The sequence below is a fragment of the Lethenteron reissneri genome, chromosome 15, assembly GCF_015708825.2.
Source record: "Lethenteron reissneri isolate LAM-NWPU_2019-01 chromosome 15, ASM1570882v1, whole genome shotgun sequence".
Taxonomy (NCBI): domain Eukaryota; kingdom Metazoa; phylum Chordata; class Hyperoartia; order Petromyzontiformes; family Petromyzontidae; genus Lethenteron; species Lethenteron reissneri.
In genome coordinates, this window is record NC_083793.1 from 10,803,646 (window position 1) to 10,830,671 (window position 27,026).

General features: G+C 51.9%; 1 protein-coding gene across 1 annotated transcript in view; it reads left to right on the forward strand.

The window, feature by feature from the left end:
- LOC133342701 (copine-8-like) overlaps positions 1-27,026 on the forward strand; it is a 71,402-nt gene that overhangs the window by 32,128 nt on the left and 12,248 nt on the right. Inside the window, 9 exon segments of the mRNA XM_061552033.1 lie at positions 473-576; positions 2,589-2,693; positions 5,179-5,220; positions 8,365-8,413; positions 8,415-8,441; positions 11,909-11,962; positions 18,225-18,286; positions 25,263-25,309; positions 26,361-26,542. Of these exon segments, the coding sequence (XP_061408017.1) occupies positions 473-576; positions 2,589-2,693; positions 5,179-5,220; positions 8,365-8,413; positions 8,415-8,441; positions 11,909-11,962; positions 18,225-18,286; positions 25,263-25,309; positions 26,361-26,542 (672 nt within the window).

A 27,026-nucleotide genomic window follows, 5' to 3' on the forward strand; every position in this document is an offset into this window, starting at 1 on the left:
ATAAACTCTTATTGTCAGCAGCTCTTTCTCCCGTGTCAGCGGTTGTCCTGCTGCATCGGTGCCACCTGATGAAGGTCGCTTGTGTTGCGATCGAAACGTCGTGTTTTTATTTTATTCTATTTCTACCTACGTGACTTTACCGAAAGAACCAAAACGAGGGAATTATACTCAGGTCTCTCCGGTATGATTTCGGTTCGTGCCGCTGGTTGTCCGGCATGATGTCCGACGTTTCGCTCCACGTGCCTGCAGCAGCAGCATCATCAGCCTCGTCACTTCAGGAACTGAGCAAGCTTCAGGCAAAGTTTAGCGACACGTCGGGGCGTCGTGCCGGACGACACACGGCAGCGACCCGAAACACCGATGCACCCAGTCGTAGATCGTGTTCGGGTTCTCGACGGAGGCGGCGATTGTGGTTGTTGACCTACGGCTGGGTGAGCTCACCTGCCCCCTCTCCCACCCACTGCCCACCCAGGACATTGCCACCATGCAGTTCTGTGGAAACAAGCTGGACAAGAAGGATTTCTTCGGCAAGTCGGACCCCTTCCTCGTGTTTTACCGCAGCAATGAGGACGGCTCGTGAGTGCTCACCACAGCAACAACAACAACAACAGCCGCCATTCGCCACTAAGCGGCGGTGACGTCACCGCAACGTTTGTGCCAGGCTGGGTGCACTTTGAGACCACGTGAAGTGTGGAAGGCTCACCGGGGGCAGACCCAAATCGAATGCGTTTACTGCCTGAGATGACTCGCTGATGTGATACACCACCTGTGCTCCCCAATGTGGCAAGTTGCCACAGTGGGAAGTGCACAAAGCTCCCCCGTATAGCCTTAACAGACTGTAGAGGCAAGTGCTGTTAGCGAGCACCTATGAAGGCCGGAACAATACACGAGGGGGTGGGTGGCCAGCACCATGCCCGACCGCCTTTGTCTCCCCAGTGGCGATGTTTACAACACCGTACCAGGTACTCATTTGAGGCTGAGTCGACCTAGGGGAGGCCCGAAAACCAGTTCAGATAATCGTCACTGGTGTTGGCCGTGAGCAGCAATCGAACCCGGGTTGCCGGGTTCATAGCGCAGCGCGCTAACCGCTACACCACCGCTCCCCACCTACATGCACACAAAGACCAAGATCCCCCTATATAGAACATACAGGTTTTTGGGGCAAGTGCTGTTAGTGCGGACCTATAAAGGCCAAGACGGCACGCGAGGGGGTGGTGTGGCCAGCACCATGCCTAGCCGCCAGTGCTAATGTTTACACAACATACATTTAAGATTCAGTCGACCTAGGGGAGGTCCAAAATTGGTTCAAATAATTGCCACTGACATTGGCCTTGAGCGGGAATCGAACATGGGTTGTTGGATCCATAGAACAGTTCAGTAACCACAATGCCACCACAAATACAAAGATCCCCTGTATAGCGTTAACAGACTGTCGGGGAAAGTGCTGTTAGTGAACACCTATAAAGGCCTGCATGGCACACGAGGGGGTAGGTGGCCACCACCACGCCCGGCCGCCTTTATCTCCCAAGTGGTGAAGTTTACACACTGCAACATTTGAGGCTGAGCAGACCTAGGGAAGGCCCAAGACCGGTTCAGATAATCGTCACTGGTATTGGCCGTGAACGGGAATGGAACTCGGGTTGCCAGGTTCGTAGGAGAGCCCGCTAAGCGCAACCACACTCCCCGTCATGCTTTCACACGTACGCACACATTCACACACACACTTCCCTCCACGCACTCTCTGCCCCAGCAACCGAGGCTCTCAGTCGAACCCGCCAGTCCACCTTCACTCAGCGGGAGGTCATTCATTCTCCTCTGTTGCACCGTATGTTTGAAAATCCCTCCCCCCAGCCTTCACCTATTCAGGCTCAGGACCTTCCCTTTTTTCTCTCTGCCTTTGACTGTTTGCCCCTCTCTATAAAATAAACATGCGCACTATTTCTGTACAGCGTCTTTAGGTGCGGTCACATTCAGAAGCTATATAAATGCAAATTGTATTTTATTGTATTCACGCCATGTGTGCATTCCTATCCGGCATCTAAACTTTGTCGTGAGTTAGGGATGACATTCAATTCAGGGACACATTCTTAGATTCCTTGTGTTTACCATCTTCGTTTGTATTGTTTCCATACCTGTCAGCTCCTTATCAATTCCTACCTTATTGCAGACCAATTCAGATATTATTGGTCACCCCGTGCTTTTTTGAATCTCAACTTTCATCCTATAAAGTCCCATCGCAAGGGAGAAACACACAAAAAAAATTTCATATTGCCCGTATTGAAACGGCTGTATGCCGTATGAACTGAAAAACACAATTTCCCTGTACAAGACTATGGGTAAACCTGTACAAGACTATGGGTAAACCGTATGGGTTGACTGGAATGTGTTTCACACATTTTATTTGTCCCGTTCGTTGTTGATCTGCCTGCCCCATTATCCAAAATGTAACACGATCATATAATTAGCACGAATACATTTTTTTTTCAATTGATTCTCGTGCAAAACTCGCGTGCCCAAGAATCGATTTTGAACGAGGAATCGCCACCGTGTCGTCACACCGTGCGTGCGGTCCCACGCTGCTCCCCCAGGTTCACGATCTCGCACAAGACAGAGGTGGTGAAGAACACCCTGAACCCCGCGTGGCAACCCTTCAGCATCCCCGTGCGCACCCTCTGCAACGGGGACTTTGACAGGTGAGGAGCACGCAGCGCGCCCTGCGTCGTCGCCTGGGGAGTGGAAACACGTGTGCCGTGTTCCACGACCAATTTCAAGCAGGTCCGAAGCCGTGCCCGGCCTGTTCTCGTTACCGCCTGGCACGGTTCGTTTTGTCGTCTCAACGCTTCAGGGGTTGCGCAGCTCCGTGAGCTCAGCCCCTACCCTACCCTTCTGCCCTGTTCCATTTGTCTTTGTATTATTAATCTTGATTTGAAGTTTTTATGACTGCAGGAATCCACACTCTTTGGTTCTTTCGGTAAAGTCACGTAAGTATAAAATAAAATGTTATTTTAATACATTTTTATTTTATTTTATACCTACGTGACTTTGCCGAAAGAACCAAAGAGTATAACATGCAGCGTGACATGCAGTGTGACATGCAGTGTGACATGCAGCATAACATGCAGCGTGATCGAGATCACTGAGGGGGGGCACAGTGGTAAGATGTTAACTACCTCGCTTGATATGCAGGAGGTCATAGGTTCGATCCCGACCTTGACGCCTGTATATTTGGAGTTGGAGTGTTTCTCTCCCTGTGGTCGCGTGGATTTTTCTCCAGGTCCGCCGGTTTGTCCCTCAACATTTAGAATTAACATGTGTTTAGACTATTTGGCTGATATGCATTTCCACATGATAAGCCACTTCGTTGAGCTACCATTTGTGGCCAGATCGCTTCTAAAAAGAGCTATGTATCTCAGTGGGCCTTACTTGGTAAAATAAATATAGTTTCGTTTATAGTTTAGAGAATGGACACACTCTAGGTGATTTGGTCTTAGGTGTAAACTTTATTAATCCACTGCTGGATGAAGGTATCCCTCAAGCCACCATTATCTACCGTGCTCCTGCGATGTACTCACCTAGCACGTGCAAACCAGCTGATTTCATCGCTCCATCTCCTCAGTGGTGCGTCCTCACGAGCTCACTCCATTCTTACCGCCGCCACTCCGTCATTATTTTTCAACGGTCGGCCATCATCTCTCCTGAGCGACGTGTCCTGGCACAAACACGTCACGACACGGTGTGAACTTCCCACCCTGAAGGCGTCACCAGGAATCCTGGTGGACTCGTGAATGGGAGTACACGAGGCATCCCCACGGGCGTGGCGCTCATAACGGCTCTCCATGTCCTCAAACTCACAAACGCCGCGTTGGCTGCTCGCACTCATGGCCTGCTCGGACTTGTCACCGCGTTACCCTATAAATATTTATTTATACGTATTCTATTTTTTTGTTGTACCAGGTAAGCCCCCAGCTGAGCTACGTAGCTCTTTTTCAGAAGCGACCTGGCCACAAATGATAGCCCAACGAAGTAGCTTATCATGTTGACATGTATAGCAGCCAAATACTCTAAACACATGTTGATTATAAATGTGGAGGGAAAAACCTGAGGATCCGGAGAAAAATGCATCGACCACGGGGAGAGAGACATGCAAACTCCAAATATACAGCAGCAGGCGTCAGGCTCTGGTATCGAACCCAGGACCTCCTACATACCAGGCGAGATAGTTAACCTCTCGCCAACCACAGCGGGTTGGTCTGCCTCGCATTGGCACCGAGCCAGGAACGCCGCCTTCTCTTGGCTAGTGGGGCATCCTGTTAGTACGAGTGTTGCCGCGATGTTATTATTATTCACGGTTCGATACGAAATGGAATTGGTAAAGGTGCAGCCCTGCAATGGCTTGCTTACACCACTGCTGCTCAAAGGGCCTCCAGTCGAGAGGGGCTCTACAAAGCCCCTCTTGAGAGTGTTTTGTCCAATTCCTCCACGCTGCCTGTGTATCGCACCAGACGTAGAAGCCCAAACGATGCTTGTGTTAAATTCTGTGACCACATGATTCTGTTTTCCAAGCTCTGATTCCATTCACGTGGAATTCACTAAATATAAATACGTAGAAGTGCAGCCCTGCAATTGCGTGCCCATACCACTGCTGGCGGAAGGGCCTCCACCACAGCGAGCTCTACAGAGCCAATTTCTCCGTGGTATTTTTGGCCCACTCTTCCAGACTTACCAGAAAAAAAACCGATTTCATCACGGGCGCAGCTGCCGGGACTGGAGCCGGGGACCAAAGTGGTGTCAACTTGGCTCCCGCGACCTCTGAGCCACCCAGCCGCCTCTGATTATGGGGCGTCTATAAATGGATCAACGTGCATATCCTAGTATTTGCCCCGAGCACGGCAACCCCAAACTTTGTACCCGTGAACTCTCCGCCACCGCCGCGACCTTGGCTTCGCCGAAATTAAAGATCGTCCCTGAAATAGACGCGGGTGGCGTCAGCGTATTCGGTGTCCTCCCGGTGACGCGCGCCCTGCGTGTGTGGACGAGCAGCGTCTGCGCCTATCGACTCCCGCGTGGTCTTAGGTGTTGGCGTGTGTCCCCGCGATGTCTCCCGGCTCGCCGACCTTGTCGCGTCATACCTCCCTGCACCCTCCCACCCCCCCGCCCCCACCTCCCGTGCCTCCGCAGGACCATCAAGGTGGACGTGTACGACTGGGATCGAGACGGCAGGTGGGCCACTTTGTTGAACGGGCTCGGAGGGCGCCGTGTGTAGCCGGCAGCGTGGCAGTGTTGGCGCGGTGGCGGCGGTGGCGGTAGAGGGTAAAACTGTGCAGCTCTGCGGTGTCTCGCTCGTGCCACATGCTGGTGGGAAGGCCTCCACTAGTGGAAGCTCTGGAGAGCCTCTCTAGAGCAGCGATGGCCACCCGGCATTCTCCCGAGCCACATGAGGCTCTTTAATCCACCACATGCAGCTCTATCCAAGGGGGACAACGTAGAACATATCATCACAGTAACAAAGATTAATGAATGTTTCCCGTGCTGTGCCGAATACTAACTCATGGGTACATTTTGGCTCTCGGTCTGTTAGAGGTTGGCCACTTCTGCTCTCGGGGGTGTAGGTGGTGGCGATAATCTTACTTTATGAAGCATGTGTGGAGGGCATTGCAACTACACTTTTTTTCATAAGAGACTTGTGTCATGAAACTAATATAGTGTACATGTCATCAAAGGTCAAAAGTCACAGGGTACAGGGTTGAGACATTTGGAAATACAAGAGGAGGGCAAATTTCAGCCTAACGTTTTAAATATAACTTGAAATGTCAGTAATTGACATTTCAATATATTTTTCCATTACCATGTTCATCATCATCATAATACATAATAAATCAATCATCATTATCACATATCCATCATCCTATCCATAATCATCATTATCACCACGAACCAATCACATTCTCACGACGTTTCGGCCACAATGCAAGCAGCCGTCCTCAGGTGAATAACAAGGGCTGTCGGAAAGACAGCGTCCTAATGAACACTGCTAAGCTTGGCAGCGTATTTTTAAGCTGGGTCGGAGGAGGAAAGAGCCTTGACAAAGGAGTTTACATATCAACAGAGGAATTTAGCATATTGATGACAAATGCAGCTTCAAAATACGCTGCCAAGCTTAGCAGTGTTCATTAGGATGCTGTCTTCCCGACAGACCTGTTCTTCACATGATGACGGCTGCTTGCGTTGTGGCCGAGACGTCGTGAGAATTTTATCTTATTATGTTTTATTTTTATTATTTTATTATTTCCCTTCTACGTGACTTTACCGAAAGAACCAATAATATGAATCCATGCAGTCACGAAAGCTTTAAATCGAAAAAGGGTAAACCATATTTATTGAGTAGATTTCAAATTGTCGGGTGCTCGATTTTCCATTGGCTGGACTTCACAGGAGGATCTGGCTCGCGAGTAGACCCCGAATGGAGGGGACACAAAGTAATCAAATAATCGGATTTGCCACGGGGAATTCAAAGGGCAAGAGCCCGGGGAAAATTGAGATGCAAATGAAAGGATGCGTCTGGTGGGGCACGGGGGGCACGGAACGAATTTGCTTGGTGAGAAGGACGGGTCCGTGGGAGGAGGAGAAGTGGAGAAGGCGGCCGGGGAGAAGGTGGATCAATAGCAGACCGAGCGGGGGAAGTCGGGGGCGACTGTTGTCAGCGCCGTAGTGCCTCACGTGCGCTCACCGCTACACAGGGTGGCCGCAAAGTGCCTTTGTATTGGGGGGGGGGGAGATAACGGCCCGTACAGTTCCGCGATTCCAGGAGGTCGGCAAACCTGCGGCTGCGGAGCCGCATGCCGCCTCTTTAAGGACTGTGCTTCGTGACGTCATTTATGAAGGGCATTGTGGCTCTTGAAATATTTAGGGGTTTTTTCCCTTTCCGAATTCGACAAAGAAAATGGCTCTTCGTGATGTTTTGGTGGCCAAACCCCTCGCTCTGTTCGAGCTGCCCTCCATCCTCGGGCACGCAGCTGGATTCGTGCCCGAGGTCTCCTTCGCATATTCTTTCAAGTGGATGATGGCTGTTGTTTCGAGTTTCCTCAATAATGCATTTGTCAATCTTTGAGTGTGAAGTGTGTTCTCCTCGGGGTATTATCGCCGTCGTTGTGACATCTGGACTTGGGGGCAGTCAGATCAGATCCTCTCCCAATCAATCCATTGTCCACCTGAATTCCTGATTCGAATAATTCCCAAATTCGGAGGGCATAATGCGCCGGAGAACATTAATCTTTCATGCAAAGGGACTGTGACCACCCTATACGTGTTAACGGAAAAATATCTACCCCATCCCCTCCCCCCCCCCCTTGCGGTCTTTATGTTAAGCACGCAGCTCGAGGTGTACAGACAGAGTCTGCACATGAACATATGGATGACCAGAGGCAACACAAGTTTTAATTGCCAGATTAAAACCGTCAATGTGTGGCTAATGAAGCTCAGACACCGCCAGGCAACCAGTGCTGTTTGACAACACAATCTTGCGAATCGATTTAGTTTCGTGGGTTACAACTTATTTTCTGTTTCGAGATTTACATTACTTCTCACGTTTTAATCATCGTACGTCTTATCGCGTAACTTCCGCGGTTAAATTACGTTATGTTCTTCAGAATTTTTCTTTTAGTTGTTTACACCGGAATTTACATATAACCGAGGTTAGGAATTCGAGACTTTAATTTTCCGGCTGAAGACTCCCCCACCCCGTGTTTAAAATGGGTTCTGTGTCTCGTTCTCCGTCTCGTCTTATGAGTCTCTCTCCCCGATTCTCACTTCATTCCTTTCTCCTTCTCACGCGTGGCGATCTCGCGTCCATCTTTCAAGCGGCACATTATAAATCAAAATTATGATTTCCTCTTTTTGCTGATTTTGATTAAACGGTGTGTGCTTCATAACCATCACCTTTAAAGCTTAGCTGTTATGATTAATGACTTTTAAAAATTATAATTCCGAACGATGTTTAGAAGCTCTGTGAACTGAAACAAATATACCCCGAATCGCTTTTAACAGACTTTTGGGGCATGTGGTGTTAGCGAGCACCTATGAAGGCCAGCACGGCACACGATGGAATGGGTGGCCAGCACCACGCCCGGCCGCCTTTGTATCCCCAGTGGCACCAGGTACTCATTTGAGGCTGAGTTGACCCAGGGGAGGCCCAGGGCCGGTTCAGATAATTGTCGCTGGTGTTGGCCATGAGCGGGAATCGAACTCGGGTGCTGGGTTTGTAGCGCCGTGCGTTAAACGCTGCACGGCTATAAAATGACTGAACGCCACCGAGCCCTGCGCTTGATGTCTCCTTCTCCTCGCCCTGGCCCCGCCAACCCCCAACAGCCACGACTTCATCGGAGAGTTCACGACCAGCTACAGGGAGCTGGCGCGCTGGACAGAACCAGTTCAACATTTACGAGGTGAGGTGACAACACGGAGAGAGGGAGGGGATTCCGGAGGACGATAGCGGGGGAGAGGGAGACGGGGAGTCGAAGCAGAGAGGGAGGGGAAAGGGGGCGAATGGGGGAGGTTAGGGTACCGCAGAAGCAGGTAGCACCCTTCGGCACAACATGGCCACGATCAGGGACGCTGGCGAACAAAGTGGAGCGGCGCGGACGTCGCGAATAAACGCCTCGATCGAGACGAACGTCATCATCGCACCTCCTGGCTTTCACATTCCTCCTCGAAGCCATCGGTGTATAACCATCAACAGCATCAGAGCATCACCAGACCAATGTGCAACATCTCCTGTAGTCTACGTGGCCACAATCACAATAGTGCAGTTTTTGGCCACGCAACCCAAACTATGGACCATGTAGTAAACCGCTGTAGTCTACGCTGCTTCAATTGAGAAATAGCAAAACTACGTGAAGCCTTTTCGTGGCTCGCAGACCTCGACATCGAAATTTAGCTCCTGAGGATATTGACAAACACAGGAAGAGAATGGAATGCACTCCTGGTAGAAGGCCTCCGCCCCTAGCCATTTTCATCCCTCACGATCTCACGATCCATCTCAGCGCCCGCACTTGGAGCTGATTCAATCGCTGCTCCTTCCAGCGGGCGGACCGTCCTATCTCTCGGGCTAATAGCGCGCTGAGCTGTCAGAGGGCGATTATTGCGAGCGATGGACCCTGGAGTTCCGAGCGGCCCCATTAGGGGCCGGCGTGGGTAGGAGCCAGATTAAAAGAGGTGGACCGTGATGAAGATGAAACTCGCTTATCCGTGTCTGCTCAATTAGGCCGTGTGTGTGTGTGTCAGCGTGAGGCGGGTGACACGGCATTGGTGGGTACCATCAATCCACCGATGATTCACTTGTGATTTATAAATGAGTTCCAAATTTAGTTTGAGCTGTCCCTATGCCTGTGTGTGTGTGTATATCGTGGGGAGCAGTAGTGTAACCCTTACCTGCGCCACGAACCCAGCGACCTGAGTTTGATTGTCACTCACGACCACTAACACAGGTGAGTGACATTTGTCTTAAATTGTCCTGGGCCTCCCTGAGGTCGACTCAGCCTCAACTAAGTACCTGGTGCGATGTGTAAACATCGCCACTGGGGAGACAAATGCGGCCAGGCGTGGTGCTTCCAAACCCACCCCCTTGTGTGCCATGCCAGCCTCCATAGGTGCTACTCGCTAACAGCACTTGCCCCAGCAGTCTGTTCAGGCTATTCGGGGGATGTGTGTCTTTGTTTTATATATATATGTTACTAGCCTTTTCCCGCCCAAGGACGGGTGTATTGCAGTAAATCTGAAACTTGCAAGCAAGAAGCAGACCACGACATGATATATTCATTGCATCCATTCGTGTGCAATTTGTAAGGGCGCGGTGACACAGACCTATTTCATTTTCAGGTTATAATCCCTTGTTCATCAGGACGTCCTTTTTACTTCGATGTCTCAATAGCGTTACGGAGATCGCGTGACGTGAGGGTTCTGCCTGTGTAGTGAGGGTTGTGAGTTGACGCCGAGGAGGGGGGAGGAGGCGCTTCGCCCCCCCCCCCCATGTGGAGTGACGTCACCCGCTAATTATTATTAATGGAGAGAGGGGGTGTCCATTTGGAGGACGTCACCTGTTCACAATTATTAATGAGGGGGGCTGTTCGATGTGGTGTGACGTCACCTGCTCATGATAATTAATGAGGGGGGCTGGTCGGTGTGGTGTGAGGTCGCCTGCTCATGATTATTAATGAGGGGGGCTGGTCGACGTGGAGTGACGTCACGCGCGTTACACACAGACATTCTTGGCTAAATATAGTAGTCAATTGTAGTGGTTAGCGCACTGCGCTGCAACCCCCTGGGATTCCCCTAGGTTGACTCAGCGTTAAATGAGTACCCAGTTAAGTGTGTAAACATCATGCCAAGGAAGACAAAGGCAGCCGGGTGTGATGCTGGCCACCCGTCCCCTCGTGTGCCGTGCCTGCCTTCATAGGTGCTCGCTAACAGCACTTGCCTCAAAAGTATGATGCAACTATAGGGGGGCCCTTTGTATGTGTGCACAAGATGACCACTGTGTGTGTGTGTGAACGTGTGTGAGCCTTCGACACTTCACGTGGCCTCGAAGTGCACCTGGCCTGGCACAGGCGCCGTGGTGACATCATCGCCACTTTGTGACGAATGAAGGCAGCTGTGGAGCGGTGTGTGTGTGTTGGCGAGTGGTGGCACAGTGGTTCACGCTATGTCCCTAATTCGGTTCCCAGCCACAGCTAACATCAGTGAGGAGATGATATCAGAAGAGATGTTTTAGCCTTCCCCACGACGACTCGGCCTCAAACGAGTACCTGGTGAGGCGTGCGAACATCTGGAGAGGCAGAGGTGGCCGGGGCACGGTTGTGGCAATGCCGTTCGCTTGCGTGTCAATCCGGCTTGAATTGGTGTTTACTAGCAGCATTGGCTGCAATTGTCCGTTGAAGGCGACATGCGGGATATTTGTCCTTGCCGAGTGCGTGTGTGGGTGTGTGGAGTGGTGCGTGGTGTATGGGGAGCAGGGATGCAGCACTTCACACCGTGAACCCGGTGACCTTTATTCAATTTCTGGCCTCGGCTAACATCGTTGACGAGCGATATGTGAACCAGTCCTGGGCTTCCTTTAGGTCGGCTCAGCCTCAAACATCCGCACTGGGGACAGGAAGCTGGCGTGGTTGCTCACCGCACCGCTTTCTCGCCGTGCATTTTGATTTATAAACATGCGTTAAGATTATTTTGATTGTTTTCCTGCGATAAATTTCCACACTTTAAGCCGCTTTGTTGAGCTCATTTGTGGCCAGATCGCGTCTGAAAAAGAATACCTCGGTGGGCTTTAGCTGGTAATAATAAAAAAAATTCGTATTTATTTTTCTGATCTGGTGCCCCTACTGAACATCTACGAAAAAGAGCTTCATAGCTCATCGGATTCCTCCAGTCTAAATAAATGTTCTGATTCAGAGAATGCGTTCTCGCTAACTGCACTCGCCCGAGAAATCTATAAGGCTATGGGGGTGGGGACCATCATTTGATCGCTGCGTGTGTGTTTCTTCTGCACGTGGGTCTTTGTGCCTTTTGATTCAACGATTTTACACAACGCTATCCCACCAGGTCGCAAGCCCTGTCCAGCTTTTCCAGTCTCTTTTGGAACAAGAGACGGCCAATGCAGCGCAGTCTCCAGGCTCAACCCCCGCTTAGCTTCCGAGATCTGGCGATAATTGGTGTGCATTCTGGATTATTATTATTATTCACTCACGTGCTGCTTTTGTATCGACCTCTACAAACGTGAGCGAGTTGCTATTTGTCTTGTCAATGGTTTCCATTGGCTCTCGTGTGTGGGCGTGGGTGTGTGTGTACCGGTGCCCGCTGACAGCACCAAACGTCTGTGAAGGCTAAACGGGGGATCTTTGTCTTCTGTGTGTTTCAGGTGATCAACCCAAAGAAAAAAGCCAAGAAGAAAAAATATGTCAACTCTGGCACAGTATGTAAAACCCACACTGGCACTCGCGCTCACTCAGACACACACAGACTCACGCAGACACACACACACTGCCAGACACGAGAACACACTAAAACATGTATACATACAATCGAAATGAACACGATATTCTAACTAAGGACACATAAAAGACACACAGAGCCCCTCCCTTCTTCCCCACCCCCAGGCGCTGATATTTACACACTACATTGGTTACTCGAGGCCCTATGTGTATCGTGTTTCAACCGCTCGTGCCGGAGTTGACAACCCTCCAGGTGCAGAGGATCACGTGCACACAGCCACATATGTCCCTTGCGTTGGGTGACCTTGCATCAGGAGCCGGAGCTGAGGTCAGGGTTAAAACCGAAATTAGTTTTCTCCCCTAACAATTGTTCCGCTCCAACCAATTTGTACCCCCGGGTTAAGGAGTGAAGGTTATAGGTTCGGGTTTATCGTTACGGGTCGGGTGAGGATTAGGCCCCGGGTGATACATTTGTTCCGTCAAAGTTTGGAACTGTACTGAAAGCGAACGGAGCAGCTGTTTCGCCAGTAACGGTGGGACGTGGTGTTAGAATTAGGGTTTTAGTTTAATTTGCACGGGTGTAGATTTTCAGACAACGACATGCGCTTTTGTCAAAACGGACTCAGGGGTTACAAAATATTTGTCAAGCGATATTGCCTAATATTGGTTCCTCGGAGGAGCGAACCATTCCGTAATCTTCTAATTATAAGATGCGCACTTTGTCCCCCTTTTATTATTAAAGAAAATATTGTGGATGTCTTACAATCCCGTAGGTGTGCGTGTGACCAGATTGGTGTATTGCTATTGAGACCGGACACACATTTGGGGCGCGTCTTACTTTCCAGAGCACCTTACAATCCGGGAGAATACGGTATCATTTATTCCTGGCGGAGGCAATGAACATTCGAGTGGAAACACAAATCCTCTGACGCCGGGTTCACATCCCCGTCGCAGGAAAATTACCGAGACTCCAGGTGTTCACTTTCGGTGGCTGAACCAAACCCAGACGAGCGAGCTAATTCGAGGCAAAATTTTGGCCTCTTTTTAATTGCATGGAATTAACTGCACGGCAGTCACAACACGCCCCGCCGGTGGAGCACACACGCAGCGAAAAACACTCGCACCGCTCACCCGCACGCTCACTCGCGGTGGTGATCGCCGTCAGCGGCCTCCGGTTTGGCAGGTGGCTGGCGAGGCGACGGCTCGCAGGGCCCCCCCCCCCCTCTCGCCAGGCTTGCTACGCTAATTACGAGGATAATTACGTTTCGGAGAGAAGCACAACAAAGCCACAAGAGCGCAAGCTCCAAAACACACAAACAAGCGTGGGTGTGGGCCGAACACACAGCAGCGCGTGCGCGTGCTGCGTAGACTGGGCCTTGAACGAGTAGCCTCCTCGCGGCTACTGCGGAGGGAGACCAAGGCAGCCGCGTAAGCGTGGTCGCTGGTCAGCCCCCCCCCCCCATCGTTGTGCCGTGCCGCCCTTAATAGGTGCTCGCTAAGAGCACTTTGCCCCAACAGTCTGCTATAGGCGATACGAGTGATCGTTGTGCGTGCTGCAGCCAGCACCTCAATTTGGTTTACAAAATGAAACACGCAATGTAATTGGGTGAGAGTAGGTTTTCCCCTTTTTTCTAAAATATGTATACATACACACCGTTTGAGACTTGGCTCGAAAGAAAGCTGTCTCTGGTGTGGACCAATCAGTTTCAAAGTGAATGCATATATGATCAGAGTATGTTTTTTGTTTGCATTCTGACCACAAGTATTGTGGTTAATGCAGACATGATTCCTTGTAAAAGGTTTCAGTTTGGTGTTTTAACATCTTAACACCTGTTTTGTTGCCAGAAAAAAAGGGAAAACCTCTTCTCATATTTTGGTCCTGGCAAAGGGGGTCCCATGACGTAATGTAATTGGGTATTGGCCTAAATATCCCAATGCTGGAAAATTACTCCATTTGGATTAAACACACACACCCACATTAGCAACATCACCCCCTACGGCGATTAACTTAAGCTATATCCTCCTGAATAAGAATCTTGAGACTGAGTGAGGCTCTCCTGTGCAAGTAAAGGAACTTAATAATGATAATGATCACAAATTCAATCGCGGGTGTTTAATTGTTCGGGGCTGTGCCGGTGAAGCTCTCCGGTGTGTGTCGGGACGTGCCGATTGGCGTTTCACTCCACCTGCTGGGGCGCCACGGGGGCTAGAAGATCATCATGGGACCTCCTTAGTTGCTCACCCCGAGCCCTCATTACTCTGGTAGTGCGTTGTCTTGAACTATGCGCCTTTTGGCGTCATCTGGTCGAACACCATATGAGACGAGGCTCCAAAGAAAGCTTTCTCTGGTGTGGACCAATCAGTTTCAAAGACAATGCATACATTATCAGAGTTTTGTTTTTTGTTTGCATTTGACTGCAAGTATTGTGGTTAATGTAAGCATGATTCCTTGCAAAAGGTATCAGTTTTGTTGCCATAAATAAGGGGAAACCCCCTATTAATGGCTAGAAGATGTTAACAGCCTCGCCTGATACGCAGGAGATCGTGGGTTCGATCCCGACCCTGACGCCTGTATATTTGGAGTTTTGCATGTTTTCCCCATGGACACCTGGATTTTTCTCTGGGTCCTTCGGGTTTACCCTCCACATTTCGAAACAACAACAACAACACCTGTTTATAGAATTTGGCTGCTTAAAACTTCAACATGATGAGCCACTTCGTTGGGCTATCATTTGTGGCCAGGAGCTGTATCGTTCAGGGGGGCTTACCTGGCGAAATAAAAAATAGTTTGTTTTTTAATAGTAGCTTCTGCAGGAACTGAATATTTCCATTCAGTTTTCGGCAAAACGTGCAAAGCACATCGGGGAGAGAGCTGTGCAGCGAGGAATGCTGCCCGGATGAGGCTAGAATTTCTGGAGCTCATTGTAGGGATATGACCACAAACGCACAATGCACAAGCGCTCATTCCTTGCTAAATCAGCCACTCGATTGGCGAACGACAGCACACACAGATGATCGTAAACCTTAGATAAAAAATAAATGTAATGATGAATTTTATAACAGCGTAATAGGCATCTCACGATCGCTGAGGAATAACCACAGACCAAGCTGGAAGGCTGCCAGATGGTGAGCAGGTGCCAACGGTTGTTCCGCAGTTCCCTATATATCAAGATGTTTTCAGCCAATTACTGAGTGTTTATGTTGCTTGTGGGAGGAAACTGGAGCACCCGGGAAAAAAACCCACACGTGCGAGGGGGCAACCCTCTATCCCAAACAGAAGGGACAGACGATATCAATCCACACTTTTGCCGTACTGCATTCTGCTGGCGAGCCAGGATATTGCCACTCCTCGATTCCCATGGGGTAATGCAGCCTCGTAATATGTTGTCATTGGCGCGGTGGCCCACCAACTCTCACCGCCTCCATGGCGAAGGGTTACAGGTCCTCGTGCGTAGCCACCACCGCCCGATGTGTGTTTGCGTGCAACTCCCACGTCGATATTCTCTGTACTGTCAAGGAACACCTCTCTGAGTCTCAAGACCGTGTGTTTCGGAGGGTGCTACTGCATTGGGGTGGTTGGCAGATTCCGTGAACGTGAGTTTTGCTTCGCGTGGAAGCAGCCCGGAGAAACCCCGCCAAGTGCACGAGAGAGCATCACTTAAAGACCCGCACAGATAGATGCAAAATTATAATCACAAGCCTTGCTGTCTCCTGGCCGTGCCATCGTCCGAGCCTACAGTACCCAGAATTCCCAGAGAGCGAGCGGGTCCAAGCACCAATCAGCGGCCGACCCTGCCTGGCTGCCGAGATGTGACGAGGTTGGGTGCGTTCAGAGTGATCCAATTTGGTGGTAGGTTTGTGTGATGCAGATATTACCATTTCCCCGCGGATTAGGAACTCGTGCACAGAGGTGGTGATTCACAATGTGCGGATTAATTTAGTCGTTATTATTGTCCGAGTTTACAACAAAGCCAGCTTTGTTAATGCGACTGCAGCATTTGCTGTTGTTAGACGCAGCCACCTAACCACATATAATTATTATAATTTATTGGACGATGTGTGTACCATTTATACCAAGCGACAGTTCAATGAGACCATGAGTCTGTTTTTTTAGGAGAGAGTTTGGAATCTAAAACAATGCATATAATCGTCATCAGCCATCATCTATCTACTGCTGGATGAAGGCCTCCTCCCCAAGCCATTTCCATCCCTCACAGTCACGCGAGATGCATCAAAGCGTCGAGTTCCCGCGCACAAGCCGATCGCCGTCGCCCGCCGGTCGTCAACATCAGAATATTTATGCTGGATGAATCCGATGAGCTGTGATGCTCTGTTCACGGACATGCACATGTAAATAAAACGTCTAATCATCTTAAAAAACGATCAACGATGAATTTAAAGTTTAAACAATAAACTACCCCTTGACAATACGCACACAACTCGTTTGTCAATGCACTTCAGGATCAGGACCCCCTTCTCGCCGTGCGGGTAATACGGTTCTTTAACTCTAATTCACCGCACCGTTTGGTGAAGGCGGAGGGTAGAGCACAGTTGGGAGCACAGAAGCACAGTACAACATTATATATTTTTTTCTGCACTGCGCTCTCGCTCGTTGGCAATAATTCATTTTTTTTATATTTAACTTCGCTTCGTAGTTCAGCTGTGGCGGTGGCTCCGCTTCAAAAGCAATTGCGTCCGTAACGAGCGAGTAAAACGAATTTCCAAAATCTAAGCGTGGATCGGGAGGCAGGGACGACGCGAGAGCCAGCGCTCGGCGTGACAGCCCGCGGAGGAATGGGAAGTTGGGGAGGACGGGCGGGTGGGCGCGCGTGCGGGATCCCGTGAATATGGTTAGCGAGCACGCGGGGTCGGGCTTAATTGGCGGCACAATCTAAATTTAGCCGGTACCACGGGAGGGCAAATCATCCCTCTCTTGACGATTTCTCCATCGGATGCTTTTGGATCAAACCGCACCAGCCGTCTCTCATGCCGCCTCACGATGGGGCCCATTCTTTTCCAAAAATAGAAAAAAAACACTCTTTCTCTACGCAGCAGACTGCCGCGCCACGCTCAAGCGCCTGGTCTTGTCACGTCTCAAAAGCTAAGCAGGCGTGAGCCTCGTTAGGAACTGGATGGGAGACGGTGCGGATAACAGCACAGTAAATGGATTCTCGAATCTTACACGCGTTTAGAGTATTTGACTGCTATAAATGCCCACGTGATCAGCCACTTCATTGGGCTATCGTTTGTGACCAGGTCGCTTCTGAGTAGTGAGTCTTACCTGGTAAAATACAAACACTTGTTTAGTTTATCTGTACAGCTGTTGAGTGCATTGTGCATTTTCTCTTGTGACTCTCGTTTCTTCCCACGTTACGCCAAACAATGAATGGAATTGGTCAAACGTGCCAACGCTGAAGCACCCTCCTGTTAAAGTCTTGGGACTCCACAGACAAATGGAATATGTTTATATCCTTCAACCTCGTGGCATTCCAGACCATTATTAACAATATAACGCAGAATAATTTGTTTCAGCAAGCAACGCTGCCCGATAATATTAGTCTGCGTGTGGGGATCAAGGCCTCTGGTCAGCTCCCCCCAATATTCAAATATGCTCAAAATGCCCCCCCCCCCCAATATATTGCTATAAAATATTTAAAAAAATAATCATTGCTATGCTATGTAAATAAAAACAACAATTTGCTAAACCTTGGCCACAATATCTGGACTTGTCTTCATATAAATCAATGCATAGATTTCTGTTTATATGATTGTGGTCATGATTGTACTTTATTAATCCCTAATCCCAAACATTACATACAATAAAACAAGAAATGGTAAAAAAGCAAAAACAGAGCAATGTAATACAACACACTATTAGACATAATTGTAAAAAAATAAAGAAAAAGTCCATCCCATGTGTTAGTTAATCTTTTAATATTTTAGGCAGGAAATGGCAGCAAATTCGTTTTCAAATTTAGATTTTTTTTCTGGATTGGGACCCCCTGGAAGATTTGGTTCCCCCCAATGTTGACTCCATAGCTACGGCTTTGGTGGGGATACACGATAAGAGGTCTGCGCACATATATATTAATACTATCCATAACGCTCCACAACGAGCTTGCATCCTGGATACACACGCTCACTACTTGTACAATTAACCAAGCAGATAGACTCTCTGCCCCTGCTTTTGCCAGTGTGGCGCTGCGATTAGTGATGTCCCCGACCCTCTCGCACCTGCTACAGGTGACCCTGCTGTCCTTCAAAGTGGAATCCGACTACACCTTCCTGGACTACATCAAAGGAGGGTGGGTCAACACGCACATGCAGACCGACACACACACGTAGGCACACTGGAAAGCACGCGCGCGTATACCAATGCGAAACGTTGAGGTGTACACACGCACGGACACACACACACTGACAGGCAAGCACACACATACAGGTTAGCGCATACATATCTGCACCTCCGATTGGCTACGTACGGTGCGAAAGAAGTTCAACATACACACAATGGCAGGCAAACACGTGCACACATACACACAGAGACAAATATCTGCTGTGTAGCCTTAGCCAGACTGGGCAAGTGCTGTTCGTGAGCACCTATCAAGGCTGGCACAGCTCACGAGGGGATGGGTCGCCAGCATCGCGCCCGGCTACCCCTTTGTCTCCTCAGTGACGATGTTCACACATCATCCCAGGTACTCATTTGTATGTATGTTGAGCTTCTTTTGCACCGTACATAGCCAACTGTGCTAATCAGAGGCTGAGTTGACCTAGGGGAGGCCCAGAACCGATTCAGATAATCGTCACCGGTGTTGGCCTTGAGCGAAAATCGAACTCGGGTCGTCGGTTTCGTAGCGTCGCGCGCTCACCGTTGCACTACACCGCGTGCCACACACACACATACACCCCCAACGACAAGCATACCCTCACATGCATGCAAACACTTCCATAGTCTCACGCCGGCAAGCAGGCATGCTCATGCATGGACACCCACCTGCGCGCATACACACCCACCAAGAAAAAGATTCCCCGTATAGCCTTAACAGACTTGCGGGGCAAGTGCTGTTAGCGGCACATGGAGGGGGTGGGTGGCCAGGACCATGCATCCGCACACACCTGGGCGCACACAACTTGAGCTCACCCACACACCCACGCACGCACACCCACGCACCCACGCACGCACGCCCACGCACGCACGCACGAGCACACTTGCAACCACTCACATACGCTCACAAGAGCACCCTCTCGTGCGACAGGCCCCCACCTTCCATCACATGCCTGTAAGATCCCCCTCGCTCGAATACGCCCATCGCCATGGCAACAGAGCCCTGCATAAATAATGCATTGAAAAAAAAACACCCACAGCAGCCAACCGGAGGTGGGAAATGAACGCAAAAAATAAATGGCATATTCATTCAGACCAAAGCCCGGTTGCCTGCATGTGTCCAGGTGGCCACCACAACACAGAAGTTAATTTTGCAAGGCAGGAGGGACTTACTAAGGATGCCCACCTCGTTGCAGCAGGTAACGGCAAAATGTCAGCGCGACTTTTGGATGTATAAATAATTATCAAATGCACGCGTTTGTGGCTCCTCGCTGCATGGCTTTTGTTCGATTCAGGGAAACCACTGACGAACGGGAAGGCACCCGGAGCTGCTGCTACCAACAATCGCCCGAGCCCTGTGGCCGTACATTGGGATGTTTAGCCAACTCCAGTAAATTAGTGTTCATCAGTGAGTGTTGCCCCCCTCCTGCGTGAACCACGGGGCACTTGAATGGATTTCAGAGGTAGTTCTGTGGTGTCCGCCTCCGCAGGCCGCACGGCTCAGCGAGAGATCCGAACGGCTTCTTCATCCCGTGCGACGCGGCATCGTAAACGCGCATCTAAATAAAAGTAGGGATTACAAATATATTCAAAGACGAAATATTAACCAGCGGACGCTGCCCAAGGGGAGAGAAACGTTTCTTTCCTCGCATCCAAAACCAAAAGCCAGCGCGTGGGTCACAGCCGGGGAGGTCAAGTGGCGAACCCTGGCAGGCAGCGTAAACTTGTTAGCGCGCTGACATTTAAACCTCTCACACCAGCGATGAGAACGAGGCAGCAGCGTGAGACATGCCCCCGCGCCACGCAGCCTGTCCCCCGGCCACCTGCTGCGTCCACAAACAAAAGCGTCCTCACACCCGAAATTAGCGCCCTCTCCCCTACAGCTGGGACTGTCGGTGGATTCCGTCAATCAGTCGACTCTCGTGTTGTAATCGGCCGCTCTTTCTGCGCCTGATCACTCGGGCCCCCTTTAAAAATTGCTGCGCCACCATCCTGCCTGCCGAAGGCAGGAAACCCCCTACAAGCTGTGACCAGCACGGTGCGGCCGATGATGCTGAAGATGTCACCGTGACCCACCCTTCAATTCCCATCCAGCGGCACAAGTGACAGCATAGGTCAGAGTTGGCGGGGTATTTTTGTCCTCCAACAATTTCCGAATTCTCTCTCCGATCGGTCGAGCAATCGAACCGATAATCGGCGGAGCAGTCGATATCTCAAATAATCTGTGGAGCGATCAATTGCCTCGATCGTTGTGTTGCAGCCCGGCCGTACTCTCCACGGTCGCAGCGCTGAAACGGCGACTCCTGTCTGCCGGCCGGCACGACCGCTTTGTTAGGCAGAGGTGGCCGCAACAAAGCGGAGAGCAGCGATCGGTCTCCTTGACGACGTCCCGATGAAGTGCGTCACGCGTCGGACTTGCCCCGACCCCCGGCAGCAGCCCGGACCAAACGCCACGGCCGCACGGGAGCGGTTTCTCCTCCCTCGCTCGTACGGATACCAATCGCGTGCCCCCCCAACGCGAGCGAGCATTTGACGCGTCGGAGCTCATCCCCCGTTTACGGCCCCTGAGCCAGCGGTGAAGATTTTCGCGTTTCTGTGGCAGCGGCGGCGGCGAGTCCATCCTCAGGACAACAACCGTTCACTTCCACCGCAAAGTGGTAGCTATTTTATCGACCCTCAGAGGGACGATGGGCTGAGTCGACCCACCAACCAGGATTTGAAGTCGCGACCTTCCGATTGCTGTGAGCCTCTCGCGCCGCCGCTGAGCCACCAGGTCGGATTGCTTGCGACGAGCAGCAGCTAGAAATCGATGTGGCATGGTTTGATTGGAGCCTGAGAAGGGCGACTTCGATTCCTGATACTCGGCATGACGGGCGCAAAACTTCGAAGCGACTGCGTCCGTAGTAGTGGAGGTGAGGGCAAGGTGGGCCGCCAGGAGGCTGCCACCGTTCCTAGCCGACACGCGGTCGCGAATCAGCAGCCCCCTAATCTTGTAGGTGGGGGGGGGGCTGGATCGGACTGAGCTCCCCCCCCCCCCCCCCCCCCACTAAATTCTTACCATCATCAAAAGCAAGCCTGGTCAGTCCACTGCTGGATGAGGGCCTCCCCAAGCCAACATTCAAGTGAAAAAGCGTTCGCACAAACAATTCGTCCAATTCAGCGATGGGCGTTGAAGCCCGCGCGGCTCATCGGCTCACCGTGCGCACGGGGGGAGAGAGAGAAAGCAGACGTGGCCACACCGCGACCTGTTGCTCGTTCCCTTTCGCATTTAACGTAAAGTCCAACGCAAATCAGGGTAGAGTGCTCGTGATATTGACCGATCTCGAGTTTCCTTGGCGGCTCAAGGAGACTCAAGGATGCCACGTGGTGCCCAGGCGGGGAATGACTTCGAACAACGGGTCATCAGGTGGCTGAGCGAGAGAGTGAGCAATTGGAAGGTTGCGAGCCCGAATACTCGTTTTGGGGAGGTTGAACTCGGAACATCATCCCCCTGGGGTCGATTAAGACCAGCACCACTTTGTGGGCGGTAGTCCTGCGGGAAGACTCGCCGCCGCCATAGGAATGTGGAATTTCCACCACCGTCTTCAATGCTGCAGATGAACGACGAGTGATGCGTCAATCGTCACGAGCAGGAAATCGCTCGGAGGGGGTCTGTGCGAGGGAGCGACCGGTCCACTGTCACTCAAAATAAAAACTCAAAAACAAAACCACCTCTGGAATTGACTCCGCATCTCCCAAAGGCGGACGTCAAACCCTGGGATATGAAAACTTTTCATGTCGCACCGTAAGTCGTCGCCATTCTTCCGTGGGACGTCAACGTTGTCGCGCGCGCTCACGTTCGGCACGGGGCTGTGCAGCGACCGGCGTCGTTGCGCGTTTCCGAGCGCGCAGACCGAGCTTGACTGCCGGCGTCAATCACAAACTGAGCAAATCCGCGACGCGGCGGCGGCGGCGTCATTAAGTCCGCCAGTGAATTGCAGCGCGGAGCGCGTCGAGTGAATTGGGGCTCGTGCACGCGCCGGCTCGCGCACGCGCCGGCTCGCGCGCCCTCGCTCGTGCCAGAGAGTGTACGCGGGGACGGAGGGATCAATTAAATACAATTTCTGTTAAGAGGCAAATGACGGCGGATAAATAAATAAGGCGAGTGGCCGCTACCCCCCCTCACCCCCCGTTCAATAGCGTGGCGCTGCGGGGGCGGGCAGGCGGGCGGGCGCAGTTCGCGTAATTGGTTGTAGCAGCAAAAAAAAAATCCGAAATGGCAAAGCGCTCTTACAGTGTAATTACTACTGGAGAAGGGGGAGGGTGAGAGAGGAGAGGTCCTCCGCTTTGTCTGACACACAGACAAAGATCCCCGATATAGCCTCGGCGGCCTGTTGGGGAAAGTGCTGTTTGCGAGCAGCAACTATGGGAGGCCGGCACCACGCCCGACCGCCTTTGTCTCTCCAGTGGCGACGTTTGCACATCACACCAGGTACCCATTTGAGGCTGAGTCGAGCTAGGGGGCCCAGAACCGGTTCGTATAATCGTCATCGATGTTGGTGGCTGTGAGCAGGAATCGAACTCGATTCGCTGGGTTCGTACGCGCGGCGCGCAACCCGGTGAGGCAGGCACGCGGGCACGCGCTCGTACACACACACGCACGCATACGCACACATACACACGCACACACACACACACGCACGCACACACACGCGCACACACACACACACGCACACACACATGCGCACACACGCACACACACGCGCGCACACACGCACACATGCGCACGCACGCACACACACGCACACACACGCGCACACACACACACGCACACATGCGCGCGCACACACGCACACATGCGCACGCACGCACACACACGCACACACACGCGCACACACACACACGCACACATGCGCACACACGCACACACATACGCGTACACACGCACACACACACGCGCGCACACGCGCACACGCACACACATACGCACACACACAAGCGCACACACGCACACACACGCGCACACACACGCACACACACGTGCACACACACGCACACACACACGCGCGCACACACACACGCACGCACACACACACGCGTACACACGCACACACACACGTACACACACACGCGCACACACACACACGCGCACACACACATGCACACACACGCACGCACATACACGCATACACACACACACGCGCACACACACACGCACACACACGCACGCACATACACGCATGTACACACACACACACGCGCACACACACACACGCGCGCACACACACACACACGCACACACACGCACACACGCGCACACACATACACAAACGCACGCACACACACAGGCACACACGCACACACGCGCACACACACATACACGCACACACAGGCACACATACACGCACACACACGCACGCACACGCGCATCGCATGATGGGGAGCGCACCACAACTCACGGCCTCGGCGAGCACCGGCGGGGAGGGAGGCATTCAAACACGAGGGACGGCACGACGCATCACCCGGCGAAATCGCGCGGCGAGCGCGCCGACGCACACCCCAGTGCACACATTGACACTCGGCACATTCACCAAACCTGACGTGCCTCTTCCGCCCACGAAAACAAAGATTCCCCCACCCCCCCTCCCCCCGTATCGCCTGTAACAGACTGTTGGGGCAAGTGCTGTTAGCGAGTAGCGCCTATGAAGGCCGGCACGGCACACGAGTGGGGGGGTGGGTGTCCAACATCACGCCCGGCCGCCTTTGTCTCCCTCGTGGAGATGTTTCACACACCGCGCCAGGTACTTGTTTTGAGGCTGAGTCGACCTAGGGGAGAGCCCAATACCGGTTCAGATCATTGTCGCTGATGTTAGCCGTGCACGGGAATCAAACTCGGGTTAGTGGCGCAGCGCGCTCTCCGCTACAGGACCGCTCCTGGCACGCACACGCACGCCGACCTCTGGATTGTAAGTTCAGCACGGTAACCATCGCACCCGGGCAAATCCAGTGAGTTCCGGAGACACTTGTAGAGGCCACGTATTTATTACGCACACCACACTAACTGCTGTACACTAATTACTCGTACAGCCTATCTCACGTATCTCTTCCACGCCGCCTACGTAGCGTGCCTACCCCGGCTACGCTCCAGGTCCTCCGGCTATGATACCCTACGGGAGGCTGTCTGACCTGACCCAGCCAAGGTACAGGTCCAACCACGATAGGGAAGCTGCCAGGGGTGCAGCGGTGTTATTTTGCTGAACTGTGTCCACCCAGCAGCAGATATGGGTCACAGCACAGTGAAGTCTGTGATCGGCAGGTCGGCGTGTGGTGGGCTCGAGTGTGACTACTTCCACCTCTTCCAACACGTCTGGTCAGTGTGGAAGAGTAGGCCAAAGACCCTCGAGAGAAAGGCTCTCTATAAAGCTCCCTCTCTAGTGGAGGCCCTTCCGCTGGCAGTGGCATGAGCGAGCAATTGCAGGGCTGCACATTTACATTTTTTAACGTGATTCATCATCATCGGCCATGACGAATCCACTGCTAGATGAAGACCCAAACCCGATGTCATTGCTCCCATATCTCCTCGGCGGACGACAACGTCGAGATCCTCTTGAGCGGAAGCCAACGCTGCTCTTTTTGAAAGCAAGCCGGAACGCATCACTCACCAGCTATCGTGCTGTGACTGTTCCCACCTGAAGACGGAAGCTTGTCTTGCCTCCGAAAAGGTCGTGATTTTTTTATTTGACTTTTATTAATTTTAATTTTTTTACCTACGTGACTTTACCGAAAAAAAAACCTAAGAATATTCATCACTCGCCCTCGCCCATGGAACGCGCGCGCCCGGGTGGCAGGGGAGGGGGCTGGGATCCGCCGATGTGTGCGCATTGCGCTCTTGACGACGGCTATGAAATATGCCCCCCCCCCCCCCCCACTGAATCCTCGTGGTGTTTTTTTTCTTGTTTTGTCTCTGCTCGCAGGACCCAAATTAACTTCACTGTGGCGATTGATTTCACCGCCTCCAATGGTAATTACTCCTGCGCACCGACGGTACTCGCCGTTCTCCGCTCGTCCCCGCTCATCCCCACCGTTCCCCACCGTTCCCCCATCGTTCCCCGCCCGTCCACGCTCATCCCCACCGTTCCCCACCCGTCCCCATCGTTCCCCCACCATTCCCCGACCATTTCCATCGTTCCCCGCCGTTTCCCGCCCGTCCTCCGGCTAATTTACGCGGCGCGTACATTTCCTCTCAATGCGCCGATTACGCGTACGCCCGTGCGCTACTCCACCGCTTCTATTAAAAGTTGAAATGGTTGTGATGAAAAAAAATTATGGTTGAAACGAGCGTCGTTCCGTTGCTGCGCCTGTGCACTTTGGAGAGTTGTTTTTTTTACGTGAAAATTCAGAATATATAATTTCGCTGGGCGTGGGGAGTTGTGCCGTGAAGTGGAGGTGCTTACCCCGCAAGTGTAAATTATAGTCACGATGGAGGCAAATGGTGCAGGAGCGGAGCGGTGGTGCGGCGGTTAGCGCACCCTGCTATGAACCGAGTTCGATTCCCGCTCGCAGCCAACACCCGCGATAAATGTTAACCGGTTCTGGGCTGTCTCCCCTATGTCGACTCAGCCTTAAATGAGTACCTGATGCTGTGTGTAAACAGCAGCCTGCATAACCAGGGGTGGGGATTGTGTGAAGTTGTGGCTGTATCTGGCCCGCTACTTAATTTCACACGGCCAGTGGCCACATGAGGCCTGCTACTTCTCAATGGCCTGAATACTTTATCCATCGCTGCCAAACATCTTACCCTGCTCTAATTGGCTACTGGAGAGGGAAAACCATTTTCGGCCTGGCAACAGCACAAATGTGTATCTCCGTGCCCAGTCACTTCTGTCACTGCGAGGGCTTCTCGCGGTGACAGAAGGTGGTGTTTTCGAGTTGTTCCAAGCGTTCGATGCCCGACGTTCCGCTGTGCGTGCTGGGGGCTCCTTAAAGTCCTCTTCGGCCCTCAGCCAGGAAAAATGTGTGCTTTGTGAGGTGATCTGTGTGTGGGCTGCGGGGTTATGTTCGTGTGCGTGCAGGCAGCCCGTCCCAGCCCACGTCCCTGCACTACCTATCCCCGTACCAGCTCAACGCCTACGCCCTCGCGCTCAAGGCCGTCGGGGAGATCGTGCAGGACTACGACTCCGACAAGATGTTTCCCGCGCTCGGATTCGGGGCCAAGCTGCCGCCAGATGGACACGTGTCCCACGAGTTTGCGTTGGTGCGGACCTTGACACGGAATTAGGGTCGACTGTTTATGCTCACGACAACGCACGGCGAATCACGTTCGTGAAACGTACGGCGCAAGCGAAGTTCAACATACGTACTTACATATCAGTGGGGCACGCCTGCGATCCAGCGCTGGGGAGACGAGGGGATGGTGGATCACCGCACAGAGACGTTGCAAAACTCCCTTCCCCGTGGGTGCTAAGGAGGTGCAATACTCTGGCATGCCAAGAGAAGGCGGCAGAGCAAGCGGACCAATCGCCACCTGTTTTCATCTGTATGGGAACAGAGTGTTGCCCCCTCATGTTTGTGAGTTTTCTCCGGGTACTCCGTTTTCCTCCCACGTGTGTAATAAGCACAGCTCATCATTAATTGGCCGAGAACATCTTGAAATAAATCCCAATGTGGCGGCAGGACCCTCCTGAAAGAGAGTCATAGGACTCAGCGTGGCTGTCCTGGATAAACAAATGAGTTATTAT